The sequence below is a fragment of the Eleutherodactylus coqui genome, chromosome 1 (assembly GCF_035609145.1).
Source record: "Eleutherodactylus coqui strain aEleCoq1 chromosome 1, aEleCoq1.hap1, whole genome shotgun sequence".
In the NCBI taxonomy this organism is placed as follows: Eukaryota; Metazoa; Chordata; class Amphibia; order Anura; family Eleutherodactylidae; genus Eleutherodactylus; species Eleutherodactylus coqui.
The window spans coordinates 128100920-128127131 of NC_089837.1; the positions used below are offsets into that span (position 1 = coordinate 128100920).

The following is a 26212-nucleotide window of genomic DNA, read 5'->3' on the forward strand; positions in this document are numbered from 1 at the left end:
CTCATACACATAGGCGTAGCATCAGGGGGTGCTGGGGTCGCCATGGCGACCCGGCCCCTGCGCTCAGGGGGCCCCGTGGCCGCCCTCCGCCATACCCACATGCACATTCAGTGCATTAATGGTTGGCCGTTCTTTCCTCCGCATGATGCGGTAGCCAGAACGGCCAGCCTGATAGGAAAAGCAGGGAGGTACTTCCATGGGCCGGCAGGGGAGGTGGGAGGAAGTCACATGGGACGGCAGGGCACAATGATCATGTGATCATGTGCTGCCCCCTGCTTCCTGTTGCACGGAAGCCTCTGAGTTTACCTCTCCTGCTGCTGCTGTCACATGGAGGAGAAGTGGACCGAGCCCTGGGGTAAGTGTATATATGTGTGTGTATCTGTCTGTCTGTCTCCCTCCTTTATCTCTCTCATATCTATCTATCTATCTATCTATCTATCTATCTCTCTCTCTCATATCTATCTATCTCTCTCTCTCATATCTATCTATCTCTCTCTCTCATATCTATCTATCTCTCTCTCATATCTATCTATCTATCTATCTCTCTCATATCTATCTATCTATCTCTCTCATATCTATCTATCTATCTATCTCTCTCTCTCATATCTATCTCTCTCATATCTATCTATCTATCTATCTCTCATATCTATCTATCTATCTATCTATCTATCTCTCATATCTATATATCTATCTCTCATATCTATCTATCTCTCTCTCATATCTATCTATCTGTCTCTCTCTCTCATATCTATCACTCTCTCTCTCATATCTATCTATCTATCTCTCATATCTATCTATCTATCTCTCATATCTATCTATCTCTCTCTCTCATATCTATCTATCTCTCTCTCTCATGTCTATCTATCTATCTCTCTCATATCTATCTATCTATCTCATATCTATCTATCTATCTATCTATCGCTCTCTCATATCTCTCTCTCTCATATCTATCTATCTATCTATCTATCTCTCATATCTATCTATCTATCTATCTATCTATCGCTCTCTCATATCTCTCATATCTATCTATCTATCTCTCTCTCATATCTATCTCTCTCTCTCATATCTATCTCTCTCTCTCTCATATCTATCTATCTGTCTCTCTCTCTCATATCTATCACTCTCTCTCTTATATCTATCTATCTATCTATCTATCTCATATCTATCTGTCTCTCTCTTATATATATCTATCTCTCTCTCATATCTATCTATCTCTCTCTCTCATATCTATCTATCTCTTTCTCTCATATCTATAAATCTATCTCATATCTATCTATCTATCTATCTATCTATCTATCTATCTCATATCTATCTATCTCTCTCTCATATCTATCTCTCTCATATCTATCTATCTATCTATCTCTCATATCTATCTATCTATCTCTCATATCTATCTATCTATCTATCTCTCTCTCATATCTATCTATCTCTCTCTCTCATATCTATCTATCTGTCTCTCTCTCTCATATCTATCTAACTATCTCTCTCTCTCATATCTATCTATCTATCTATCTATCTCTCTCTCATATCTATCTATCTATCTCTCTCATATCTATCTATCTATCTCATATCTATCTATCTATCTATCTATCTATCTATCTATCTATCTCATATCTAGCTATCTCATATCTATCTATCTCTCATATCTATCTATCTCTCATATCTATCTATCTATCTCTCTCATATCTATCTATCTCTCTCTCATATCTATCTATCTATCTCTCTCATAGCTATCTATCTATCTATCTCTCTCTCTCATATCTATCTATCTCTCTCATATCTATCTATCTCTCTCATATCTATCTATCTCTCTCTCATATCTATCTATCTATCTCTCTCTCATATCTATCTATCTATCTATCTATCTATCTATCTATCTATCTCATATCTATCTATCTATCTCATATCTAGCGACCTCATATCTATCTATCTATCTATCTATCTATCTATCTATCTATCTATCTATCTATCTCATATCTATCTTTCTCATATATAGCTATCTCATATCTATCTATCTATCTCATATCTATCTATCTCATATCTATCTATCTATCTATCTATCTCATATCTATCTATCTAATATCTATCTATCTCTCTATGTATCTCATATCTATCTATCTCATATCTATCTATCTATCTATCTCATATCTATCTATCTATCTATCCCATATCTATCTATCTATCTATCTATCTATCTATCCCATATCTATCTATCTATCTATCCCATATCTATTTATCTATCTTAGATCTATCTATCTCTCATATCTATCTATCTATCTATCTATCTATCTATCTATCTATCTATCTATCTATCTATCTATCTATCTATCTGTATCATATCTATCTCATATCTATCTCACATCTATCCCATATCTATCTATCTATCTATCTATCTGATATCTATCTGATATCTATCCGATATCTATCTATCCGATATCTATCTATCCCATATCTATCTATCTATCTATCCCATATCTATCTATCTATCTATCTATCTATCTATCTATCTATCTATCTATCTATCTATCTATCTATCTATCTATCTATCTGATATCTATCTGATATCTATCCGATATCTATCTATCCAATATCTATCTATCCCATATCTATCTATCTATCTATCTATCTATCTATCTATCTATCTATCTATCTATCTATCTATCTATCTATCTATCCCATATCTATCTATCTATCTATCTATCTATCTATCCCATATCTATCTATCCATCTATCAATCACATGTCTATCTATCTCATATCTATCTCACATCTATCTATCCGATATCTATCCCATATCTATCTATCTATCCATCCATCCATCCATCCATCTATCTTTTTATCTATCTATCTATCTATCTATCTATCTATCTATCTATCTATCTATCTATCTATCACATATCTCTCTCTCTCTCTCTCTCTCTCTCTCTCTCTCTGGTATAAGTTACACATCTCCCTGGATTTACTGTATTTATTTGCACCCTTTACACACAATTAAAAAACGCATCAAAACCACATGCGGTTATTAATAGTGTCTGCAGCTCCTTTAGGGTGACTACCCACTACAGTTTTTTTTCACAGTGAAATTCGCAGCGGTTTTTTTTTCTGTAGGGGTCTATGGGACTTGTAATGTTAAAATGGCGATCGTGCAAAATCGCAATTTTGCGCGATCATGATTTTAACATTACAAGTCCCATAGATCCCTGCAGAAATAAAAACGCTGCGAATTTCACTGTAAAAAAAAACTGTAGTGGGCAGTCCCCCTAATACCGTACGCGGTCTTTAAATACTGCCTGCAGGTTTTTATGTGTTTTTCTTTATTGTGGTGCAACAAACACATGACCCCCCTGAGGCCGCTCTCACACGTGTTGACAAAACGCAGCTTGAAATCGTGGCATTTTTAGCGTAATTTGAAGCAGCCTTTTCGAACACAGGTTACAGCGTGTGACAGCGCTTTTTAATGCACCCCATCATTGTGATGGATGATGTGTAGGGATGAGCGAGTATACTCGCTAAGGCACTATTCGCCCGAGTAATGTGCGTTAGCCGAGTATCTTCCCGCTCGTCCCGAAAGATTCAGGGGCTGCCGCAGCTGACAGGTGAGTTGCGGCGGGGAGCAGGGGAGAGCGGGCGGGAGAGAGGGAGAGAGAGATCTCCCCTCCGTTCCTCCCTGCTCTCCCCTGCAGCTCCCCGCCCCGCGGCGGCCCCCGAATCTTTAGGGACGAGTGGGGAGATACTCGGCTAAGGCACATTACTCGAGCGAGTAGTGCCTTAGCCGAGTATACTCGCTCATCCCTAGTGATGTGATGTGTTAAAAACCACAAACATGCAAAAATAGAACGAACAGCTCTCAAAAATCACAGCGTTAGGGACACCGTGTTCCAGCGCAGGTTTAAGTAAACTCAATAAAATCTCTGGGAGTGTTGTACCGCGGTTAGTACGGCGCTCGGGACACCGCGCTAATAGCGGTAAAAAGCGGTGTGTGTGTGAGTGGCCTGCGGGGCTACGAACAAATTTTCATGTTCAGGAAATGCGTCATGTTTGGAAAGATTACACCAAGGGGCAGATCATGTATGCAGCACGATATGGGTATGGGTACGGGGGAGTGTAGGGTGGAGGCCCAAGGGGGGGCCCCGAGCTGAACTTTTGCACCCGGGCCCCTGAGCCTTTAGGTACGCCCCTGCTCATACATATCCAATGGGCTCATAAATGGGGCTCCTGATAGGGCAATTTGCTCTCTGTGATGTCCATCTATACATTGTAAAGTGAATTAATTAAGCTCATGTTGCTAGTTTTGCTTACAAAGGGAATTGTAATTTCTGTGCAAACATTTTAGGCAGGTGTGGAAAAAATGCTGCAAAGAAAAAATGCTTTCAAAAATAGACGTGTTAATAGTTTATTTTTGCCAATTAACAAAATGCAAAGTGAATGAACAAAGAGAAATCTAAATCAAATGAATATTTGGTGTGACCGCCCTTTGCCTTAAAAACAGTATCAGTTCTTCTCGGGACACTTGCACACAATTAGTAAAGGGACTCAGCATTTTTCAAACATCTTGGAGAACCAACCACAGATCTTCTTTGGATGTGGGCTTGCTCAAATTCTTCTGTCTCTTCATGTAATCTCAGACAGACTGGATGATGATGGCATTAGGGCTCTGAGGGGGACATATTATCACTTCCAGGACTCCTTGTTCTATTTTCTGAAAATAGTTCTTAATGATATTGGCTGTATATTTGGGGTTATTGTCCTGCTGCAGAATAAGTCTGGAGCCAATCAAACTCCTACCTTAATTGACAAAAATAAACTATTCACACTTCTACTTTTGAAAGCATTTTTACTTTGCAGTGCGTGTTTCATACCTGGCTAAAACTTTTGCACAGTACTGTATGTTGGAGCATTATATTTATACTACATTAGTCTCAGAACATGAACACTATACAGTGAGGTAAGTAAAAATGTCAACCTGTCTGCTCTCAATACTTAATAGCTCTCCCTCAGAGAAAATGTAAAACAACTTTTTTGTAGTGTCACGCTACAAAATGCAGTCCAGTCTGTCACTTGCTGGAAAGTGTTACATGTTAGTTGGACCAATTGCTGTAATTCCAAAACGTATTCAGTTAATGGATGTTGGTTACAAATTGGAGAATATTCATTTCATTTTAAGAACATTTATCCTCTGATGAATTAAACAGCTTTAGATGTACCTTAAGAACGTTTTTGGAAAATGTAATCCCACTAATCTCTTTATACAGCATTTCCCTGAAAATAAGACCGACTCCTTAAATAAGCCCCATCCTGATTTTTTTGTTTGTTAGTTTGGCGGGGGGTCTTGTAATATAAGCCCTACTTAAAAAATAAGCCCCGGCTAAACTGACTGAAAAAAAGCAACTCTTACCTAGCAGGCACCGTCCGGGTCTCCCCTGCTGTTCCCCGCAGTTCTGGCAGGCTTCCATGCAGTTCTCAGCACAGAACATCGCTTGCTGGTAGCCGGGTTCGATTGGTTCTCGGGCGCTGTGCTTAGCCAATCACTGCAGTGCTCGATGAACCAATCACCGCATTAAATGGCTGTGATTGGTTTATCGAGCGCCGCAGCAGTTGGCTGAGCTGTGGCACTAGAGAACCAATCAGAGCAATCGCTTGCTTTAGGTGGGGTTTTCAAACCCTGTTACCAGCAAGCGATCTTCTGTTGGCACTGAGAACTGTATGGAAGCCTGCTGGAAAAAGCAAGAGGGACCCGTATGGCACCTGCTAGGTAAGTATTATAAAACATCCCCCGGAAATAAGACCCTGCGCCCTTTTGGGGCAAAAATTATTATAAGACAAGGTCTTATTTTAAGGGAAACATGGTAGTATTCAATTTAAATCATTTGCACAAAGCATGTCAAACCCAACAAAAAGTATATCAATATATATACTTTTTCTTTATTTTATTTAAGGCATGTGTGCATGTTTAAAATAGTGACCATTTTATATAAGCACAGTTTGTGGAACAGCTCTCTTGCCAGGACTTAAAAGGTACTGCTCCAAAGAGAGGCTTCACCGCCTTTTAATGATACGGGTGTGTGTCACCAATGATCATCACAGAGGAGGAGACGTAGAGTATATGAGTGCTGGTTGGTGCCGTCTTGTGCGGTTGAGAGCAGTGCCTGCCACAGGGTGAGCACTCATCCTCCTGCTGGGGGCAATAATAAGACAAGGCTCTGCTGTAGCAGTTGCTACAGTAGTGATTCCTCAGTGGTGATAGAATGGAAACCTTGGAAAAAGCAGATCTGTGTGGGGGCCAAGAATGGTTATGCTACAGAACCTGAACCATGTAGTAAGTCAGGAGATAGGGCTTGAGCAATGTCAGGATGAGAGTGGTTACCATCGCTGTGGGGGCCAGAGAACAGCCGCAGACAACCATATTGCTCAGTGAAGGAGCAAGGCATGTTTTTGTCTCTACACACCATAACCAAGATGATGACGATACCTGTGGTGAGGCCGCAGAATTAAATCAGACGAACAAGCCTTCGACTTTTTCAGACTGTGCATGAATTTACAAACCATTGACAACCCAGTTTCATTCCAGATGACTTCAGAAAGTCCTATTTTTGCTTAAATATTATAATATAATATATAATTTGCGTTATTGCTATGTGACATATTATTTTCTTAGAATTTTCTATGTACACCTGTGAAGCAAGTCACACATTTTTGAACTTGACTATAATTGGATGGTCCAGTAGTTTTATGCAGTCTGCCCACATTCACCCATATGCCATGATTATCAACTACTAAATGCTTGAAATGTGTAAACTGTGGACTTCCTTGTCTTCTACAATTGACATTAATGAATATTTAAATAAAGCCTGAAGTTTTCAGGTTCCTACTTCTATGCTATATAGTGAATGGCATCCAATATTTTCTGTTTACTTTGAGCTCCAATTCCTGCAAATTACTGTAGATATATTTAGACTGTAATGATTTCCCAAGTGGTTCAAGATCAAAAGGACACAAGACGAGGATGCATCCTCTCTCTTTTTCTTTCCAACCTCTATGCAGAAGTGATCATGAGGTGGTTTGACTTAAATGATCAGGCTATTGGGTGGAAAATAGGTGGAAGAACTATAACTAATCTATGATTCGCAGACAATATGACCCTGATAGCAGAGACCACGAAACATCTGAAGATGCTGATCCTGAAGCTAAAGAAGAAAGTGAGAAAATGGGACTTCGCCTGAACATTAAGTAGACAAAGATCATGACCACTGCCAACAAGGAAGTTCACATAGAGGACAATAACGAAGAAATAGAAGTGATTAATAGTTTTGTATGCTTTGTTTTCCTCATCGATCATAGTGGCAGCTTGAAAGGTGAGTTAAAGCATCAATTAGCACTGGGGCGTACGGCCATGGTAAGCATGGACCCAATATGGGAGTGCAACAATGTCTCAGTCACCATCAAACGAAGGTTAATCACAGCCATCATCTACCTGATTGGAACATATGGCTGTGACATGTGGACATTGAGGATAGCGGACAAAAGAAAAATTTATACTTTAGAGCTATGGTGTTGGAAAAAACTTCTATAAATCCTCCGAATAGCTGGGTCACCAACAAAGCTGTCCTGGACTGTATCCACAAAGAGGTGTTCCTGGACATGAATTTGCTGGAAAAAGAGATGCTATTTGAAATAGTCAATGGCAAAAGTAAATAGGGAAGACAAAAGATACGTTGGCTGAACACCATCAAGAAAGACACAGAAATGGACATCAGGAATTGAAAGCAGCTGTAGAAAATAGATAAGCATGGAGAGGACCGGAGTACAGGGTATCCAAGAGTCAGACCCAACTGAACGGATAGAATTGGAATTGATTATCCAAGTAGCACCAATCAAAAAGATGGAATATTTAAGGGGGATTCTGTAGCTATAAGTCTAAAATAATAAACAATACTGATTAATGAGAACAAACATTAAGTCTCCAATGAGTAGTAATAAACCTAAGCATGCAGAGTACTCTTACATAACTAGTGCAATCAAACCAAACTGGACCAAATATCCAAGCTACAAGCACACAAGCTTGCACCAAAGAACAAAGGAGGTATATCATTAAATGGAGGACACAAGAACATTGCTGCTCACAATGTAGATTATGCTTATAAGACGTATAACTGCCCCCCCCCCCCCCCCCCCAAATGTGCCCAGTGCATAATTATATACTATACTCCAATACAGAAAAAAACTGGGATATTATATATCGCAGCCATTGTAACAAATCTGCAATTCCAAAACCTATTCCATTTATGGATATTGGGTACAAATTGTAGAATATTCATTTCATTTTAAGATCACTTATCCTTTGATGAATAAAACAACTATAGCTGTACCTTAAGAACATTTCTGGAAAATGTAATCCCACTATTCAATTTACAGTATTCAATTTAAATCACTTGAATGAGAGAGGTCAAACCAAACGAAAAGTTGCAATATGTAAGCCTACTTGCAAGGGTCCGCCACCTTTACACTCATCAAGAGTCCCAGGTGGTGGACCCTTGTGAATCTACTATTGATGGTCTATGGCCTCAGAATAGGCCATCAATAGTAGATTTGCAAGGAGCCAGCACTTGGGACTCTTGATGAGCTGATTTCTGCAGGATGCAGACAGCTCTGTTTCCCCTGCAGTGGCCAGGCTTGGTATTGTGGGCCAAGTCCCCATTCACTGCAATGCCTGCAGAAATCAGATCAGTGCATGAGCAAAAAGGCCCAGCTTACATCTGATCATCAAGGGTCCCAGGCTGTGAATCCTTGCCGATCTAATATAGATGACCTATTGTAAGGATAAGCCATTAGTAGTTTCCAACTTCACAACCCTTTAAGAACCAGGAAAAAATACATTATTATTAGCTTGTGGTATAGACATAGTTATAATGCTGCTGACAGTTGCAGAAGTACATTATTGACATTTAATAGAATACCTTGAAGGATGCTCTTTATGATTGTCTCTGTGTGATCCACCAGTAGATCTGCTTTGGCAATAGCTACCAGAGAAATGTAACTTGACATATTTCTACAGAGTTCCTTGTTCCCTCTTTGGAGGAATCTTATTGCAACTGGGATGGCAAGTGACATAATTGAAGGTCTGTTGTAGTTCTGCCAATGTGAAGTGCAAAACATATATCAAAATATAAGAAGCTGAAAGTAGAAAAGCATAAACAATTATACTGTGCAAAACAGTTCACACAAGCGGATTCCAATTGCGGAATCTTCAATTGGAATCTGCGCGGAGCAACCGCAGCAAAACACTTGTATTGCAAAGCATGCAAATTCACATTTTCGCTCACAATTGTGGATACGAATTTGCGTATTCCGTGCAGGGAGGAAAAATTTCAGCATGTTCTATTTTGCTGCAGACTCCACGCTGACAGCCTCCATCTGACCCGCAGACTATAAGTCATTAACACTTTTGTGTGGGCTGCGGATACCTGCATCACCGCTAAGCGACGGCCGGGAACTACAAATATTGGGAAAAAAACAAGAATAGGGTCGCCGGCCAGCTCTCGCATGTGGACACCGACCCGGTCGTGAGAAGCTGGCCTTACGGTAAATGACAGTCTATTTAATGGTGATGACAGACAGATATCTCAGTTATACCAAAGGTAGGTGAAATACCTTTCTCCCCTGGAATCCAACATGTTTTTCTGGTATACAATGGAGGTGAACATTACTGGCACCCTTGATGTTTAGAATACCTTCAGAAATAAGTGGGTATGTACTAACTTTGTATCATTGGAATACTTCAAAAAATATATTCAACAGAAAAATATTCACCTGGTATACAGCCAAGTCTAAAAGAACAATTAAGAATAGATGAATGTAACATGGACAGAATTAACCCATTAGTGACCGACCACCTGTTCGCCTTCTTACAGCACCTACTAACAAACTTTCTTTTAATGCATGTGCCTTTGCCCTTGCATCGGAAGTCCATAGGAAGTCAGCTGGGCTCCTCTACTAACTACTGGGATCAGAACTAATTTAGTTTCTGGCAGTTTAACTATTTAGATGCCATGGTAAGTGTGACCGCAGCGTCTAAAGAGGCTGACAGAGGGAGTAGTCTCCGTCTGTCATACTCTGGACCCCCATGATGCATTCATTGGGTTTAAATGTGTTACTGTGGTACCCAGAGGGCCTAATAGTGTTCTCTGGATAAGCCATCTATGGTAGCCTATAAAAAAACTCAGACAACATATACAATTGGTATTGCTGCATTTGTAACAACGCCAATAAAAAAAAAGTTAGCACATTATTAAACCCACACAGTGAATGCTGTGAAAAGAAATATAAAAAATGTGACCAAAATTGTTAATTCTACATATTCCGTCTCATATAAAATGAAATAAAAAGCAATTGAATAATTGTATGAACCGAAAAATTATACCATTAAAAACCACAGCTTGTTCCTCAAAAAGAAAACTCCTCACACAGCTCCATCAACAGAAGAATAAAAATGTTATGAGTCCCTTGTTTTTGAAAAGTTCTAACAGTCTGTAAAAGTAGTAGAACATAAAACAACTATATAAATCTGATATTGCCAGAATCATGCTGATCCAGAGAATAATGCTATCATGTTATTTATACCACATAGTGAACACTGTGAGAACAAAACCCAAAAAACAATGATGGCTTTTCTGTTTCTTCACCACCACCCCCCGAAAAAATAAACAAAAGTTACACAATATATTATATGTACCCAACAATAATACTAATAAAGATACAAGTTTTCCCACAAAAAACAGGCCCTTACATGACCATGTCGACACTAAAATAAAAAAGTTGTGGTCTTCGGAAAATGGCAATGCAACAACTGTAAAATTGGTGGGGGCTCTTCAACCAGCACCAGAAGAGTTGTTAAAACATTTACTATTGATGGACTATCTTCAGTACTATCTTCAACTCAACGGGAGCTGTGCCTATAGTACCAAACTGGGCTGCTGCAATACAGACAGCGCTACCCGCTTCCATCATTGTCTGCACTGAGAGCTGGTCGTGCGATCAGCTGATCGACAGGGATCCTGAGCAGTGGACCACCATTGATCAACTACTGATGACCTATCTTGAGGAGAGCTCAACAGTAAAAGCCCTGGACAACCCCTTTAATGGGTTAAAGGCACCCTCCCCTAAAACCTGGTTACACAATCTTTAGCAACAATTTCAACCTCCAAACCTTTTTGTGACCATTGGTGGACTTTTTGCACCTTCCACTGTAAGGCCACTCTCACACAGGTGTTTGCGAATGCAGTGTTTTTACTAGGGCAGAGCTGCTTTGTACAGCGTTCAGTGTAAGTGTTTGCCTGCGTTCTTACTGCGCTTTTAGAGTCGATGACATCACCACTTTCACTTTCCCTCCCGGTGACACAGAATGCTGCGTTCAAAAACACGATAAAAAACGCTGTAAATAGCATTCTACCACGTTTTTTGACAGCATTGGAGACACTTCTGATTGCCTGAAATGAGCAACGCATCGCGTTTAAAAATGCTTAAACGACGAAAATAGAGCAGTTAGAAACGCCGTGTTCGAACACTAGTCTGTGAAACCCTATTGAAATCAATGCAGGCGTTTTACAGCGTTTAGGGTGGCAGTCCATTTTCTCCATCTTAAAGGGAACCTGTCAGGTACTTTATGGTGTTCTCATTGAGTGCAACATAAAATAATGACAAACATCGATTTTTGCTGTCTGTTACTTATCAGGTAATGTGTAATGGTTTTTAAGAACTTACAGCTAGTTCCTGTAGCTCCTAGCAAGACATGAGTCCAGATTATTGTTGAGGTGCTGCTGGACCCACCCAATATCTGTGATTGACAATTTTCTTAGTATGCAGTGTAATAGCTATAACACTATCAACAGTGTGGCTGGGTTAACATTTGCTGTGAGATGCTGGCACACGCTGTAAGTTCTTAAAAGCCACTGCACATTACCCTGTAATTACCCTGAATTTCCGCCCGTGACCGCTGCCATAGGATTGCGTTAGAAAAAGCAATCCTAGGCAGACGGACGCGATTTGTTCGCACAAAAGCACACGTGGAAAACAAATGGCGGCATGCTCTATCTGTCACGCTCCGGCCGACGGCTCCGCTCTGCGCATGCGCCAGCTGGGCGGCAGCCGGCACATCACAGAGCCGGAGCCACAGGAGAGGTGAGTGCCACATTGGTACCTGCAGGGGCTCGGGTCGGGTCCCGCTGCGAGAATTCTCGCAGTGGGATCTGACCCGGCCGTCTGCAAGCGGCCCATGTGACAGATCACTGAAATCCACATGCCTGTCACTACCTTATGCTGCCCAGAAGCATAAAGTACCTGATAGGTTTCCTTTAACCATTTTTATGTGCTTTTGGATCTGTGCTCTGGGTTACTTTCTGCCATAGCGCTCATTTTGTTTGCATCAAGCTGAATTTTCTTACACTGGCGAGCACATGTCACTCTAATATGCTCTGATTTCATTTAGCCTATAACACATTCAAAGCCTCCAGTCCCAGAGACAGCCCCACAGCATTATGAATCCTCCACTATGTTTCACTGTAGGTAGGGTGCACTTTTACAAAGGCTTCATTTCTTTTTCTGTAAACACAATGCTAGGACACATTGCCAAAGAGCTGGAGTTTGCTCTCATTTGTCCAGAAGCATTGTGGTTTATGTAAGTTTTAAGAAGCTTGTTTTTCACTATATTTTATGGTACATTAAATAGTACCGCTGAAAATCACAACTTCTCCAGCAAAACAACCCCCATATTGCTCTGTCAATGGGAAATGAAAAATAGATATTATTTGTGGAGGAGAAAAGCATACATGAAAAAAATTAGAAGATATTACCATATCTTCTTCTGTGGCACAGCTGTGGCAGAGGAGAACAAGCACCGATTTGCGCAGAACGCAGTTACACGCGTTCTGCAAATCGCTGGGTCATATAATTATCGGCACATCCGCATCAAAAACGGACATGTGACCGATCCCATTGCTATGCATTGGCTCTATCAATCGGCAGATCGGATCGCAAGCGCGTCTGCAAATCGGACCCAAAAACGCCCGTGTGACCGAGGCCTCAGGTTGTGAGCGAGAGCTTAGGACTGCATTTCTGCTGCCTAAACTCTCTGCATCACACAGGGGTCTTGGTTGCTTTAGTAGAACGGCTTAAACACATGGACGTGCTTTTCTCCCCTGATAATCACAAAAGAGGACAAAATCAAACCAACTGATCTCTTAAAGGGGTTGTCCCGCGAAACAAAGTGGGGGTATACACTTCTGTATGGCCATATTAATGCACTTTGTAATGTACATTGTGCATTAATTATGAGCCATACAGAAGTTATTCACTTACCTGTTCCGTTGCTAGCGTCCTCGTCTCCATGGTGCCGTCTAATTTTCAGCGTCTAATCGCCCGATTAGACGCGCTTGCGCAGTCCGGTCTTCTTCTTTTCTGAATGGGGCCGCTCGTGCCGGAGAGCGGCTCCTCGTAGCTCCGTCCCGTCACGTGCCGATTCCAGCCAATCAGGAGGCTGGAATCGGCAATGGACCGCACAGAAGACCTGCGGTCCACCGAGGGTGAAGATCCCGGCGGCCATCTTCGCAAGGTAAGTAAGAAGTCACCGGAGTGCGGGGATTCAGGTAAGCACTATCCGTTTTTTTTTTTTTAACCCCTGCATCGGGTTTGTCTCGCGCCGAACGGGGGGGGGGCTATTGAAAAAAAAAAAAAACCCCGTTTCGGCGCGGGACAACCCCTTTAAGGAGTTCAGTGGTTTCATTTTCACTGCAGTGAATACTGCGGCAAAGAAAAGATAGGACCTGCCCTATCTTCCCCGCATGTAGTGAATACATCGTGCGAGGAAGATCAGGCAGCCGCTATCTTCCCGCCTCTTTTTCCAACCTCCTGCGCTGTGATGCAGAGTTTGAACTGCTGCAGAGGGGGAAGAAATCTCCCAGCTACATTCCGTACTGTCGAGCGTGGTTGTGCCTACAGCAGTGTGTTGTAGCCCTAAAGTACCAATAGATAGGAATGTGACTAAAGTCCTGTGAGATTTATAACTTGTCCACGCAGTACTGGTATATGTAAGATATGCTATAATACCACTGTTTACAGTCCAAGTATATATGTGTGACCTGTTTAGAATAGACGATGGGCCAAGATACATGACTGTATTTTCTTTTTCACTGATTTTTTTCAGTCCGTGTGTCGTCTGAGACTACAACTGACCAGATTCTGACAGCAGAAGGATCAATACAACTCAACGCATTGTACCACTTCACGCATCAGTTTTTTAACGGACACATGATTGCGTGGAAAACAACGCAGCATGCACTATTGTGATCCAATTTGTAGATGAGGCTCATCTATTTATGTGAAGGGAATGCAACTAACACGGATGCCATGCGGGTGCTGTCTATATTTCACTGATGCATTGCAAAGCGATTCAGAAAAAAAATGAATTGTGGGCTGTTTCCGTTTTTTGGGGGGATATGAAAAACAGATGTAAAGCAGAAAGTTAAAAGTGGACACAGAAACCACATCCGGATAGTATACAAAACAGCACATGCATCTCCTTATACGTTCATGTGCATTCAGCCGTAGCTTCAGCATGTTTATGCGTAACTTTGTGTAAACTTATTCTCATGTAGTTTTCGCATTATTTTTTGCACTGAAACCACGGAGCCTTTGCAATGGTTTTGTAAAAATCACGAGAAATGACATCAAAACCACCACCTATGCAAAAAACTCATCGGTTGAGGCCATGTGTTGACGATGTGTAATTGGACAAGTTCCTTACTTCCCAATGAAATAAAGGAAACATTTAGCCTTGGTATACTGGTGAATTTTAAACATCTCTCTGTATTGTAGATGCACATTTCATATGAGAATCAATGGGCCTTGTTTATCAAAACTGTCGAATAGAAAAATGGCCCTAGTTGTAGACAGTAACCAATCACAGAGCGGCTGTCATTTTTCCAGAGCAATTAAAGAAAATAAAGCTGCTATGTATTTGGCTACTATGGGCAAAAAGCTAGTGTTTTCTGATGCACAGTAAATGCATTTCATAGATGAGGCCTATTGGGAAAGACTTTTTGAGACTGAGACACCATCCAAGTGGTGTGACAATATCTCTCTCTCCTGCAGCCTGTGCCAAATTCATAGACATGATGCACATAATGCCATGTCAGAAAGATAGGAGATTGACAGCACAACACACGATCGATCTAGTCTGCCCTTATATTATTTCCTTTTTGTTTCTTCCTTAGAATAGATATATGTTATCCCCTTACATCTTGTTGATCTTCCTACCACATCGGCCGGACGTTTGTTCCAAGCATCTACTACTCTTTCAGTAAAGTTATATTTTCTGACATTGCTTCAAGTTCTCATCTTTCCATCAACTAATTTTAGATTGAGCCTCCTTTTTCTTGTGTTTAGTTTCTTATAAAACAAAACTTCCTCCTGAACCTTATTTATACCTTTAACATAGTTAAGGGTTTTGGTCATGTCCCCATTTTTTTCCTCCAGGCTGTGCAAATTAAAGAGACTTTGTCACCATCTTCTTGCAGACCTCATTGAGAGCACCACAGGGTTATGCCTGTCACTCTGATTACAGTGATATTTCTACTGTGTGGATCTGTGCAGTAGTTTTGGAGAAACTTACATTATATCAATAGCACATGTACAGAGAACTACTTAAAGGGGTTGTCTCATGAAAGCATGTGGGGTTATGCACTTCTGTATGGCCATATTAATGCACTTTGTAATGTACATCGTGCATTAATTATGAGCCATACAGAAGTTATTCACTTACCTGTTCCGTTGCTGGCATCCTCGTCTCCATGGATCCGTCTAAAATCGTCTCTTCTGGCGATTTTAGACGCGCTTGCGCTGTGCAGTCTTCTGCCTTCTGAATGGGGCCGCTCGTGCCGGAGAGCGGCTCCTTGTAGCTCCGCCCCGTCACGTGTGCCGATTCCAGCCAATCAGGAGGCTGGAATCGCAATGGACCTCACAGTGAAGATCCCGGCGGCCATCTTACTAAGGTAAGTAAGAAGAAGGAAGAAGTCGCCGCAGTGCGGGGATTCGGGTAAGTACTACCCTTTTTTTTTTTTAACACATGCATCGGGTTTGTCTCGCGCCGAACGGGGGGCCTATTAAATTTAAAAAAACCCGTTTCGGCGTGAGACAACCCCTTTAAAGTAGTCCTGGATACTCATGAGCTGCAGGTTAGTCACACCCATCCCACCCTCCAGCCAGCTCTCTCTAGGCACAGTAAGGGTGTCCCTTCTCTGCATTCTTCTTCCTGGTCAGTGTATGTTACGACACTAGTGACGTAGTATTCACAGCCTAGCAGGGAATGCCCAGCTATTGCCGAGATTGCGCATGCACGCTGTCTCGCAGTGAGTGTTCATAAAGTATTCAGTTACTCGAGAAGAGCGATACTCGCCCGAGTATCTGCCTTAAACGAGCCTGCTCACTCATCTTTACTAGTGACGTAACATACACTGCCCTGCAGGAAGGAGAATGACGGCAATGGATGCTTTGTCACAGGAAGAAGAGGATCCAGCCAGCAGAAGGTGAGGTAACCCGGGGGACTGCAGGAGACAGGAGAATATCAGCGAGGAGAAGATGCAGTAAGAAGACTGACGGGGGGAGGAATAGGGAAGTACTGATTTCTTTTTTTAATGATAGAACCCCTTTAAGCTTAGTGGTCAGTGTAAAAACTGCAGGATTTTAGGAATTTTTTAAATAGATAGTAACATGGAAAATAAAAAGCATAACATATTTTTAACATAAAAACTTGATTTAAACAATGTCATTTTCTGATGATTTATCCCCTTAGCGACGGAGCTTTTTTGCTTTTTTCCATTTTTGTTTTTTCCTACTGCCTTTTAAAAAATCGTAGCTCCTTAATTTATCCATCGACGTCGCTGTATGAGGGCTTGTTTTTTGCAGGATGAGTTGTATTTTTCAATGGCACTATTTATTGTACCATATAATTTACTGAAAAACTTTTTAAAAATTCTTAGCGGAGAGAAATGGAAAAAAAACGACATTCCACCATCTTTCGGTGCGTCCTGTTTCTACAGCACACAAATTGCAACAAAAACGACCTGATATTTTTATTCTATGGGTCGGTACGATTGCTACGATACCAAACTTGTATAGTATTATTTTTGCTGTAGTACTTTTATTTTTTTTTAAAAGATATTTAATTTTTTTCAATTATTTTCTGCGGTCATTTTGTGCGCGCAATACCTTTTTTATTTTTTCGTCGACGTAGTTGAGCAAGGGCTAATTTTTTCCGGGATGTCCTGAAGTTTCCGATAGTATCAATTTGGAATACATACGACTTTTTGATCGCTTTTTATTGCGTTTTTTCTGGGAGACAGGGTAACTAAAAAAGTGTATTTCTGGCGTTCTTTATTTTTTTTTTCAGACGACGTTCACCGTGTGGGAAAAATAATGCACTACTTTGATAATACGGACTTTTACGGACGCGGCGATATCAAATATATATTTTTATTTTATGATTTTGATTTTTTTAATAATGGATATGGCAGAAGGGGGGTGATTTAAACTTTTATAACTTTTTTTTTTTAACAATTAAAAAAACTTTATTGATTATTTTTTTTACATTACTTTGAATTCCCCTGGGGGACTTTAACATGCTTTTTTACAGGCAGTCTTTCAAGCCACCCTGTGTGGATGGCTTGATAGGCAGTCTGCTAAGGCAGCCCTGGGGCCATTCATTAGGCCCCCAGCTACCATGATACCTGCACGGCTCCCCCAGGGGGGCCGTGCGGGACCCCCAAACAGCGTTCGGGGGATTTAAATGCCGCTGTCAGAATTGACAGCGGCATTTATAGCCGCGATCGGCCGACCGGCCGAGCGCAGCTATTGCCCGCGGGTGTCAGCTGTAATAAACAGCTGATGCCCGCGCTGTATGGAGGGAGATAGCGCCGCTACCTCCCTCCATACACGTCCTGCAACAGCAGGACGTAGTTTTACGATAGGGCTGTCACTAAGGGGTTAAAGTATTCCTCTATTCCCTAGTAAACTTGAGTTTGAAGTGCTAGAGTTGAGTTCAGCATGACTCTGAAATACCACACACTTTTTCTGACACTTTAATATTTTTGTCCAGGATTAGAAAAGCATGATTTCTTCCAGAAACAGTGCTACACATGCTGACTTTAGAGGAAAGCAGGCTTATGTTTCTAATCCAGGACAATCCCTTTAGGCTGAATCTATACCTTAACTTTTTATTGCTCAGCACAAAAAAAAAAGTTGTGCACGGGAATGCATTGAGGAGCTTGAGAAACTCGTCATCATCACTCTAGTAAAGTTAGTCGCCAGCGATTTCTTTCTTCAATCGCAACATGCTATTTAAAAATTTCCTCCATAGAGTATAAGGGCTCCTTCACACTGGCGATTGTGATTTTGCCGGGAGAAATGCGCTGCAAAATCGCGCATTTGTTCCTGCGATTCCTGAGCAGCAGTGATGCTTTTGCAGGAAAAAGCTCAAAAATCTATATATAGGAATATAGACACAATTTTCTCAAGAGAAAGATAATAGGACTTTCTAATGTTAAAAACGCATCGCACGAAAATTGAAAGTTTGTGCTTTGTGGTGCGATAAAAAGGAGGCTCCATAGGGAAACAATGGGAGATTTGCAAAAAAAAAAACGCAGAAAGATAGGAAATGCTGGGATTTTTTTCCACTCCACATCACATGAGTAAAAACATCTCAAATGGGAATGAAACCATTGAAAATTATTGCTTTCCTGATTCTGAGTTTTCACTCACTCTCGCATCGTGCAGAAATTGCGCGATTTTTACTGCAAGTGTAAAGGCCCCTAAGGAAAATCACTTTTAAATGTCTTGAAAAAAAAAAATCGCTTGTTAAGGTTTTGATCACATTTTTTTAGAAAAAGCCTCAGGCTGGGCTTACACAATGCAGCTGAGGTGTGCCTGTAATATGCCCAAAACTGCACCAACATGGAGGTTGGCATAGTTTAATAGCTGCAATGTAAACTGCTGTTTAGCTGCATAAACATGTCACCATTGGCAATTAAACTTGCTTTTAACTACCGTCATTTTGAAAACTGCACCAATACCTGTGTAGGTGCAGTTTGGGACACATTGCAGATACACCTCAGTCGCAGTGTGGCTGGAACATGTGTGCCAGGCCTTACTACAAGAGGTTTAGGTGTAGCCCTGGCATTAAGAGTAGAGATGAGCGAGTATACTCGCTAAGAGCAATTGCTTGAGCGAGCATTGCCCTTAGCGAGTACCTGCCCGCTTGAGAGACAAGGTTCGGGTGCCGGCACAGGGGAGCGGTGAGTTGGGGGCAGTCAACAGGGGGGAGCGGGGGGGGGGGGGGGGAGAGGGAGAGAGAGATCTCCGTTCCTCCCCGCTCTCTCCCGCTGCTCCCTGCCCCCCGCCGGCACCCGAACCTTGTCTCTCGAGCGGGCAGGTACTCGCTAATGGCAATGCTCGCTCGAGCAATTGCCCTTAGCGAGTATGCTCGTTCATCACTAATTAAGAGTAAAAGATTCAGAATTTGGAATTTTTGACTGGAAGAGATAACATTAGTCTACAAAATGTAGTAAAAGATAGTAGAACTGCTACATGTACTCACTTGTAGTATACAGCTCATTATGTCTGATGCAATCTTTGCATGAGGCGTATCTTCATCTTTTGTAGCTGGCTTCAGATTATGCTCCAGACATGACTCCCACAATGACACCAGAGCTTTCCCATGCTTCTCAATAGAATCTGTCTCTCTAATCGCTGTGGTGATACGTGTGATACAGATCTCTATAACTGCTTGATCATTGTCATTACTTTGGTAATCCTGTTATTTTTATAGAACATGTATAATCATTATTAAAACATGATTGATTACAAGTAAGCTCAACACATAGCACAGAGTGACAACTTCTTAATGAAACCAGGAACAACATTTTAGAAGCTACAGACCGAGGCATCAGGAAGCTCCACTGATGGATTCCACACTGAACAGAATGGAGCAGCCTCAAGATAGGTCATTAATAGTTGATCAGTGAGGATCCACCGCATGGAATCCCTGCCAATCAGCTGATGGAAGAGGACGCGGTGCTTGGGTGAGGGCAGTAGCCTCTCCTCAGGCCTGAGATGTCATGTTCATTGGTCAGTCCTTTTCAAGTGGATGGGTTTGATGGCATTATGGCACTATGCCTGGTATGGACTGAAGTGACAGCAGTGCTCACAGGAGCACCGTTATCACTTCAATCAGCTGATTGACATAAATTCAGAACAGTGGGCCTCAACTATTGATGACCTATATTGAGAAAAACGCAGGAAAACCCTTTAGTCAAAACTAACTGAAGAAATGTTTTTGAATGGATTTTTGAATATCCCATTTAATGTCTATAGAATAAGTGCTTATTTACACGAGCGTATATCGGACGGCGTTTTCACGGGCGGCCGATATACGCTACCATGTGATGCACGGGCTCGGTTTATATGCCGTCAGGTTGGGGAAGACAGCTGAGTTCTGCTAAGCTGTCCCCTCCTCTTCTCTCCCCTTCCCCTTGACAGCTCACCTCCTTTCTCCTCCCCTCCGGCTGTTTGCAATGGGAGTGGGCGGGGCAGGGGTAGAGCTGAGCTCCCGCCCCTTGTCCACAGCCAGCAATGGGCAAACAGGGCCAAGGGGCAGAAAGGAGAAAAGAAGGGTGAGGGAGTTAAGCAGTCACACTGCTAAACTCCCTCCCACCTCTTTTCTCTGGCCACTGTCATTGACTCCCATAGGAGCAAATTTTTTAAAAATTGCAAAATTTGTCACAATTTCACTCCAGGAGGTATATAGTAAAAACTGAGTATACATCTCTAAAGATTTAAAGATGTGATTAATATATTATCACTGTGTGACACTGTTATAAATTAGTTTCAAATCATGGCAACATAGGCTCCAGCAAAATCCATGTAATAAATCCCCCCTATGTCTTTAGTAAGAGCATTATTTTATAAATCTATTAGCTTATAGGCAAATCATGTTTCAATGCTGGCCTCTAGTGGTGCAAAAAGAGAAATACTCCATGTCCGAAGTAGAGCTGAGTGTCATTCATCATAACTAAGATGAGTTATCTGTGGCAAGCTGAATAATCTTAAACCACCCTGTATGAACTACATAGTGCTGAAGAACTATTGGCAGAATGACAGATTTAGTTCTGCCGCAGTTTATTGGTATTGCACAGGAAATTTGCAGGATACAAGTGCCCACACCTTCAAAGCAAACATGTCCGTATGTCCATGTACATTGATATCTCCCTTTTATTACAGTGCATATGGTTGTGCAATAGAAGTGCTAGCTTTGCAAATACAGTAGAACCCTATACTTTGCTGTATAATGTAAGGATGGGTGTATTCTCCCCTTGTTATGTATTTCTCAGATAGTCAATATACTCCAATATGTTGGTTTATCAATATACATATGGGTGCTATATCATGATACAAAAACAAGACATATCATGAACTATTTGAGGCCTTTACTTTACCATTTGAAAGCTTTTAAAAACTGTAGTTGATGTTTTGGATGTGAAGATTTTAGTTAAAGAATACCGTTAGCATTGCCCTTAGCGAGTACCTGCCCGCTCGGAAGAAAAGGTTCGGCTGCCGGCGGCGGGCGGGGAGCGGCGGGAGAGAGCGGCGAGGAACAGAGGGGAGATCTCTCTCTCCCTCTCTCCCCCCACTCTCCTGCTCACTGCCGCAACTCACCTCTCACCCGCATCGGCAGCCGAATCTTTTCTTCCGAGCGGGCAGGTACTCGCTAAGGGCAATGCTCGATCGAGTAATTGCCCTTAGCGAGTATGCGCGCTCATCTCTATTAATGAGGTATAAACACTGTACTCACCGGAGAAGACGATATTAACTTTATTTGATTCAGGGCTTCGGACAAGCTGTCTTCAATGTCAAAATCATCTAAGGAGAATAAATCTCCTGCTCTAGATAGATCCTTCTGTTCCAATACCAACTGGAACAAATGGTGCATGGCTGTTACTTACTCCATAGACAGGCTTTACATCCATCCATTTACAAAGCAAGATCTAACATTTCCTTTTCTTCTTTATACTGGAATAGAGACATAAAACAATACAATTAGTAACACTGAACACACAGACATATATATATCTACACGCGATCCCTCCGGTTTCAGGACAAAATATTGTTCTAGGATCAAAGGAGACAATTATACTACTTGCTGTTGGTCTTCTGTGCTGATGCCCCTTGGATCCACTAGTTCTGGGTCCTGTTTTTAGTCATCCGAGATGGCTGATGTAATCTTCAGACTACTTAATCCCCACAGTGCATTGGTAGTGTTTAGACTAGCAGTGCTCTATACCTGCTCTCTGATTGGCTAGCATTGTTCACGTGATCACTATGCATTAGGTAGCTAGAAAATAGCTGCTGTCATCTTGGATGGGTGATGCACACACATGCCCTATGGTTGGCACTGATAGTCAGGAGGATGGTGCAGCATCTGTTACACAGAGGAGACATGGAATGCTGCTGACTACTACCTACAGGAGGTGGTTGTGAGAGGACTTGTTGGCAGCAGCTAGCGGCCATAATACATGGATGTGGCTGCCTACCTGTCCACAGGTTATGTGTCGTATTGCAGCTTAGCTTCATTCACATCAAAAGAGCCAACTTGCAAGGCCAAAAAAATAGGACATAGGTGCGCGTTTTGCAGGAGTTTCCATTGACTCCTATGGGAGCAGGAGTTAATGGAAACTCCTGCGCAGGGAATAGCTTCCCCGCTGCTTACAGCAGGGCATTTAAAAGGTTCTGGCCATCTTTTAAATGTCCCGTTGTTGACCCCTTAGTCCCCGCGGGGATGAGGGGACTCTCCGAGGATTCCATTAATCCCCGCGGGTAGTCCCCTCCTCATTGAACACTGTGACAGCTGTGGCAGGGAATTCTTTCGTCCCCGCGGGTAGTCCCCTCATCACTGAACACTTTGACAGCACTATCACAGTGTTCAATGATGAGGGGACTGCAGCGGGGACGAAAGAATCCCCTGCCACAGCTATCACAATGTTCAATGATGAGGGGACTGCAGCGGGGACAAAAGAATCCCCCGCCATAGCTGTGGCCGAGGAGGTGATGCTATGCCATTGCTTTCAATGGGGTAGTCGCTGCTGCCACCCCAATTGAGAGCAATGGGATAAAGGCAACCCCTGCACGGATTTTGGGGGAAGGGCTTGAAATATAAGCCCTAGTTGCTTGAAAAAATAATGGCCGAAGGCTGTGGAGGGCACAAAAGAACAAATGAAGGCATACTCACTGTTCAGAAGTCCCTTGGTTCCATCACAGTCGCTCCAAAACCATGACGTTGCTGCAGCATTTCTGTGCCATTCATTGTGCACATGACTGCTCAGCCAATCACAGGTCTGAGCAGTGATTCTGCCATAAACAGCATGTGACTGCTGAAGTCTGTGATTAGCTGAATAGTCATGTGCACCTTCAATAGCATGTGAGCGCTGCAGTAACTTTCTGGTGCGCAATGACAGGAACCAGAGCGTCTGGGATGGACTCAGTAGACATCTGACCAGTGAATATGCCTTAGTTTTGGAAAAAAAACTTTAATCAGCTGGTTATGTCTAGTTTAGCAGCTCAGTTGCAATGAACTGAATAGAGGTGAGCCATAATTATATACACAACCTGTGGACAGGTGTGGAGCTGTTTTTCTAATCATGGACCGTACCTTTAAAACATGTCTGCTACTATTATAACCTTACTTTATGTTGTCAGGAAAAGTTTATTTTTTGTTAATGGAGTTCATAATGCCTTATATTACAGAAGATAATGTTACAGAAATATATGACAAAACAGGCTATTGTGTAGGATGTAGGGGCGAATTAGCGTAGATAAGGTTGCTTAGATTAGTCAAAATAGGCTGCCATTTAGGGATCAACTGAAAATAATGATTATAAGTAAAAAAAAAAAAAAAGAACAGTAATTTGGTCACTTTGATGCGGAACCGTATAAGGGTGCATTCAGACGACCGTATATCAGCCAGGTATTCACGCCAGCCGATATACGGTGTCTCTCTCTGCAGGGGGGGGAGGCTGGAAGAGCTGGGAGCAGTGCTCTGAGCTCCTGCCCCCTCTCCGCCAACTCTCCACCCCCTCTCCGCCCCTCTGCACTAATTGCAATGAAAGGAGGTGGGACAGGGGTGGGGCTAAGTTCAGGGAATTAGTTCCGCCCCCATCCTGCCTCCCCTCATTGCAAATAGTGCAGAGGGGCGGAGAGGGGGTGGGGAGTTGGCAGAGAGGGGCGGGAGCTCAGAGCACTGCTCCCGGCTCTTCCAGCCTCCTCCCCCTGCAGAGAGAGACGCCGTATATTGGCTGGCGTGAATACCCGGCCGATATACGGTAGTCTGAATGCACCCTAAGAACGCTTTCAACCCAAATCTGTTCTATTTGTTGAAAAACATCCTGCTATTAGTGGTAAGTTCTATAATTGTAGTATTCACTTTACTATTATCAATAATTGGGTGATAATGCAAGTACAGATACAGTAAAGTTTAAAATGTCTTTTAATATGTTAGGCTGGGCTCAAACGAGCGTATTGGATTTGTGTAATACGTGGTCTCTGTCCGCCCATGTGATACGCGGCAGCTCGCAGGCAATCAATTACAATGGCTTATGCAGTTCCGCTCACATTAGCGTGTTAGAGTTGCATAATCCTCAAGAGCAAAATAGAAGGCAGCATGTTCTATTCTGCCACGTATAAACGCGAGATAGAACCCATTGTTCTCTATTGTCACGTATATGCCCACAGCCCATACGCAATTACATGGGCCGCAGGTATACGCGTCATCGCTAAGCAATGGCGTGGGAAATTAAAAAAAAAAAAGCAGGTGTATTGTGCATGACGGCCTGCATAAGTATGCGGTCATGCACAGTACAGTTTCGCTGCCATACGTAGCCGTATGCAGGGTCACGGCTGGGTTCACAGCTGTAAAACGCTGCGGCAGCCTCACTGCGTTGTCCGCTTATGGCAGTGTAAACCTGGCCTTAGGGTACCGTCACACTGAGCAATTAACCTTTACACTGAGCAGTTATCATCCAATTAGTCACCCTGAAAAGTGTGAATGACGGTTGAAAGCTTTTACACTGAGCGGGAATCTATCATTATAAGTTCTGTGAGAAAAGCAAGAGAGAAAGTTCTCCAGGCAGAGATGTTTGCCAGTTTTCAAAATATCAAAGACTATGCCTTGGGGCCCCTTCACACAAGCATATTTGCACAAGCAATACACAGAGAATAGAGCCCATTGATTTCAATGGGTTCACTCTCACTATTCTTTTTCACGTGCGCGAAAAAAAACAGCATGCTCTATTTCTGTGTGCATTTGTGCACAAAAGGCCCCCATAGAAGTCTATGGGAGATGCGCAAATGCGCATTCAATATGCATGCTATTGTGCAATAGGCTGAGCAATTCTGCAGGAAGCAGAACACATCCAGAAGTCATTATGTTAAATAGCCTTTAAAATTAAGGCTGGGGGGAGGTGTCTTGTACTTATGTAAACTGTCTCTGCAAGCACAAAGATGACAAGTTTCTTTGTGCATATGTTCATGTGAAGGGGCCCTTAAGGGTGCATTTACACTGGTGATTTTCCCACAAGATTTTTGTGTGGTAAGACCCATTTAGACACAACAATTATCGTTCAAAATCCACTCAAAAGCCATCTTTTGAGTGATAATCATTGTGCATAAATGTGCCCATCTTTCCGTTTTCTGCTGAACGATGGATTTTAGTTTGGCTTGAAAACAGTAATTCAGCAGAGCAGCTGATAAGATGGACCGCACACTGTGTTCTGCCCGGGGACCGCTGAGAACAGCTGACTGCATTGTCTCAGCTATTCTCAGCTGTCAGCCCCACCAGCAGAACAAAAGGAATTTATTCATAGAAAAGCGGCGGCTCACACGCTACTAATTGGTACTAATAGGCATTAGTACCTATTAGTAGATTATGCAAAATGATCGCTCAGAAGCCATTTTTTGAGCAATCATCTGTGTGTCTAAACGGGCCTTTATAATATACACAGGAATCACGCTGGGAAACAACTGATTGTTTATTAATGCATGCATTTACATGTGTGATTTTTCTAGTGCAGTGCTGCACAAAGAAGCAATACGAGAGGAAAATTGTAGAATGTCCTATTTTT

At 42.1% G+C, this 26212-nt stretch overlaps 1 protein-coding gene across 1 annotated transcript in view; it reads right to left on the bottom strand.

The window, feature by feature from the left end:
* Positions 1–26212, bottom strand: part of VEPH1 (ventricular zone expressed PH domain containing 1) — a 252596-nt gene that overhangs the window by 220325 nt on the left and 6059 nt on the right. Inside the window, exons 2-4 of the mRNA XM_066600287.1 lie at positions 21892–22109; positions 19639–19854; positions 8954–9128 (exon numbers count right to left, since the gene is read on the bottom strand). Of these exons, the coding sequence (XP_066456384.1) occupies positions 8954–9128; positions 19639–19854; positions 21892–22029 (529 nt within the window). The 5' untranslated portion in view covers positions 22030–22109. The remainder of the gene's footprint in view (positions 1–8953; positions 9129–19638; positions 19855–21891; positions 22110–26212) is intronic.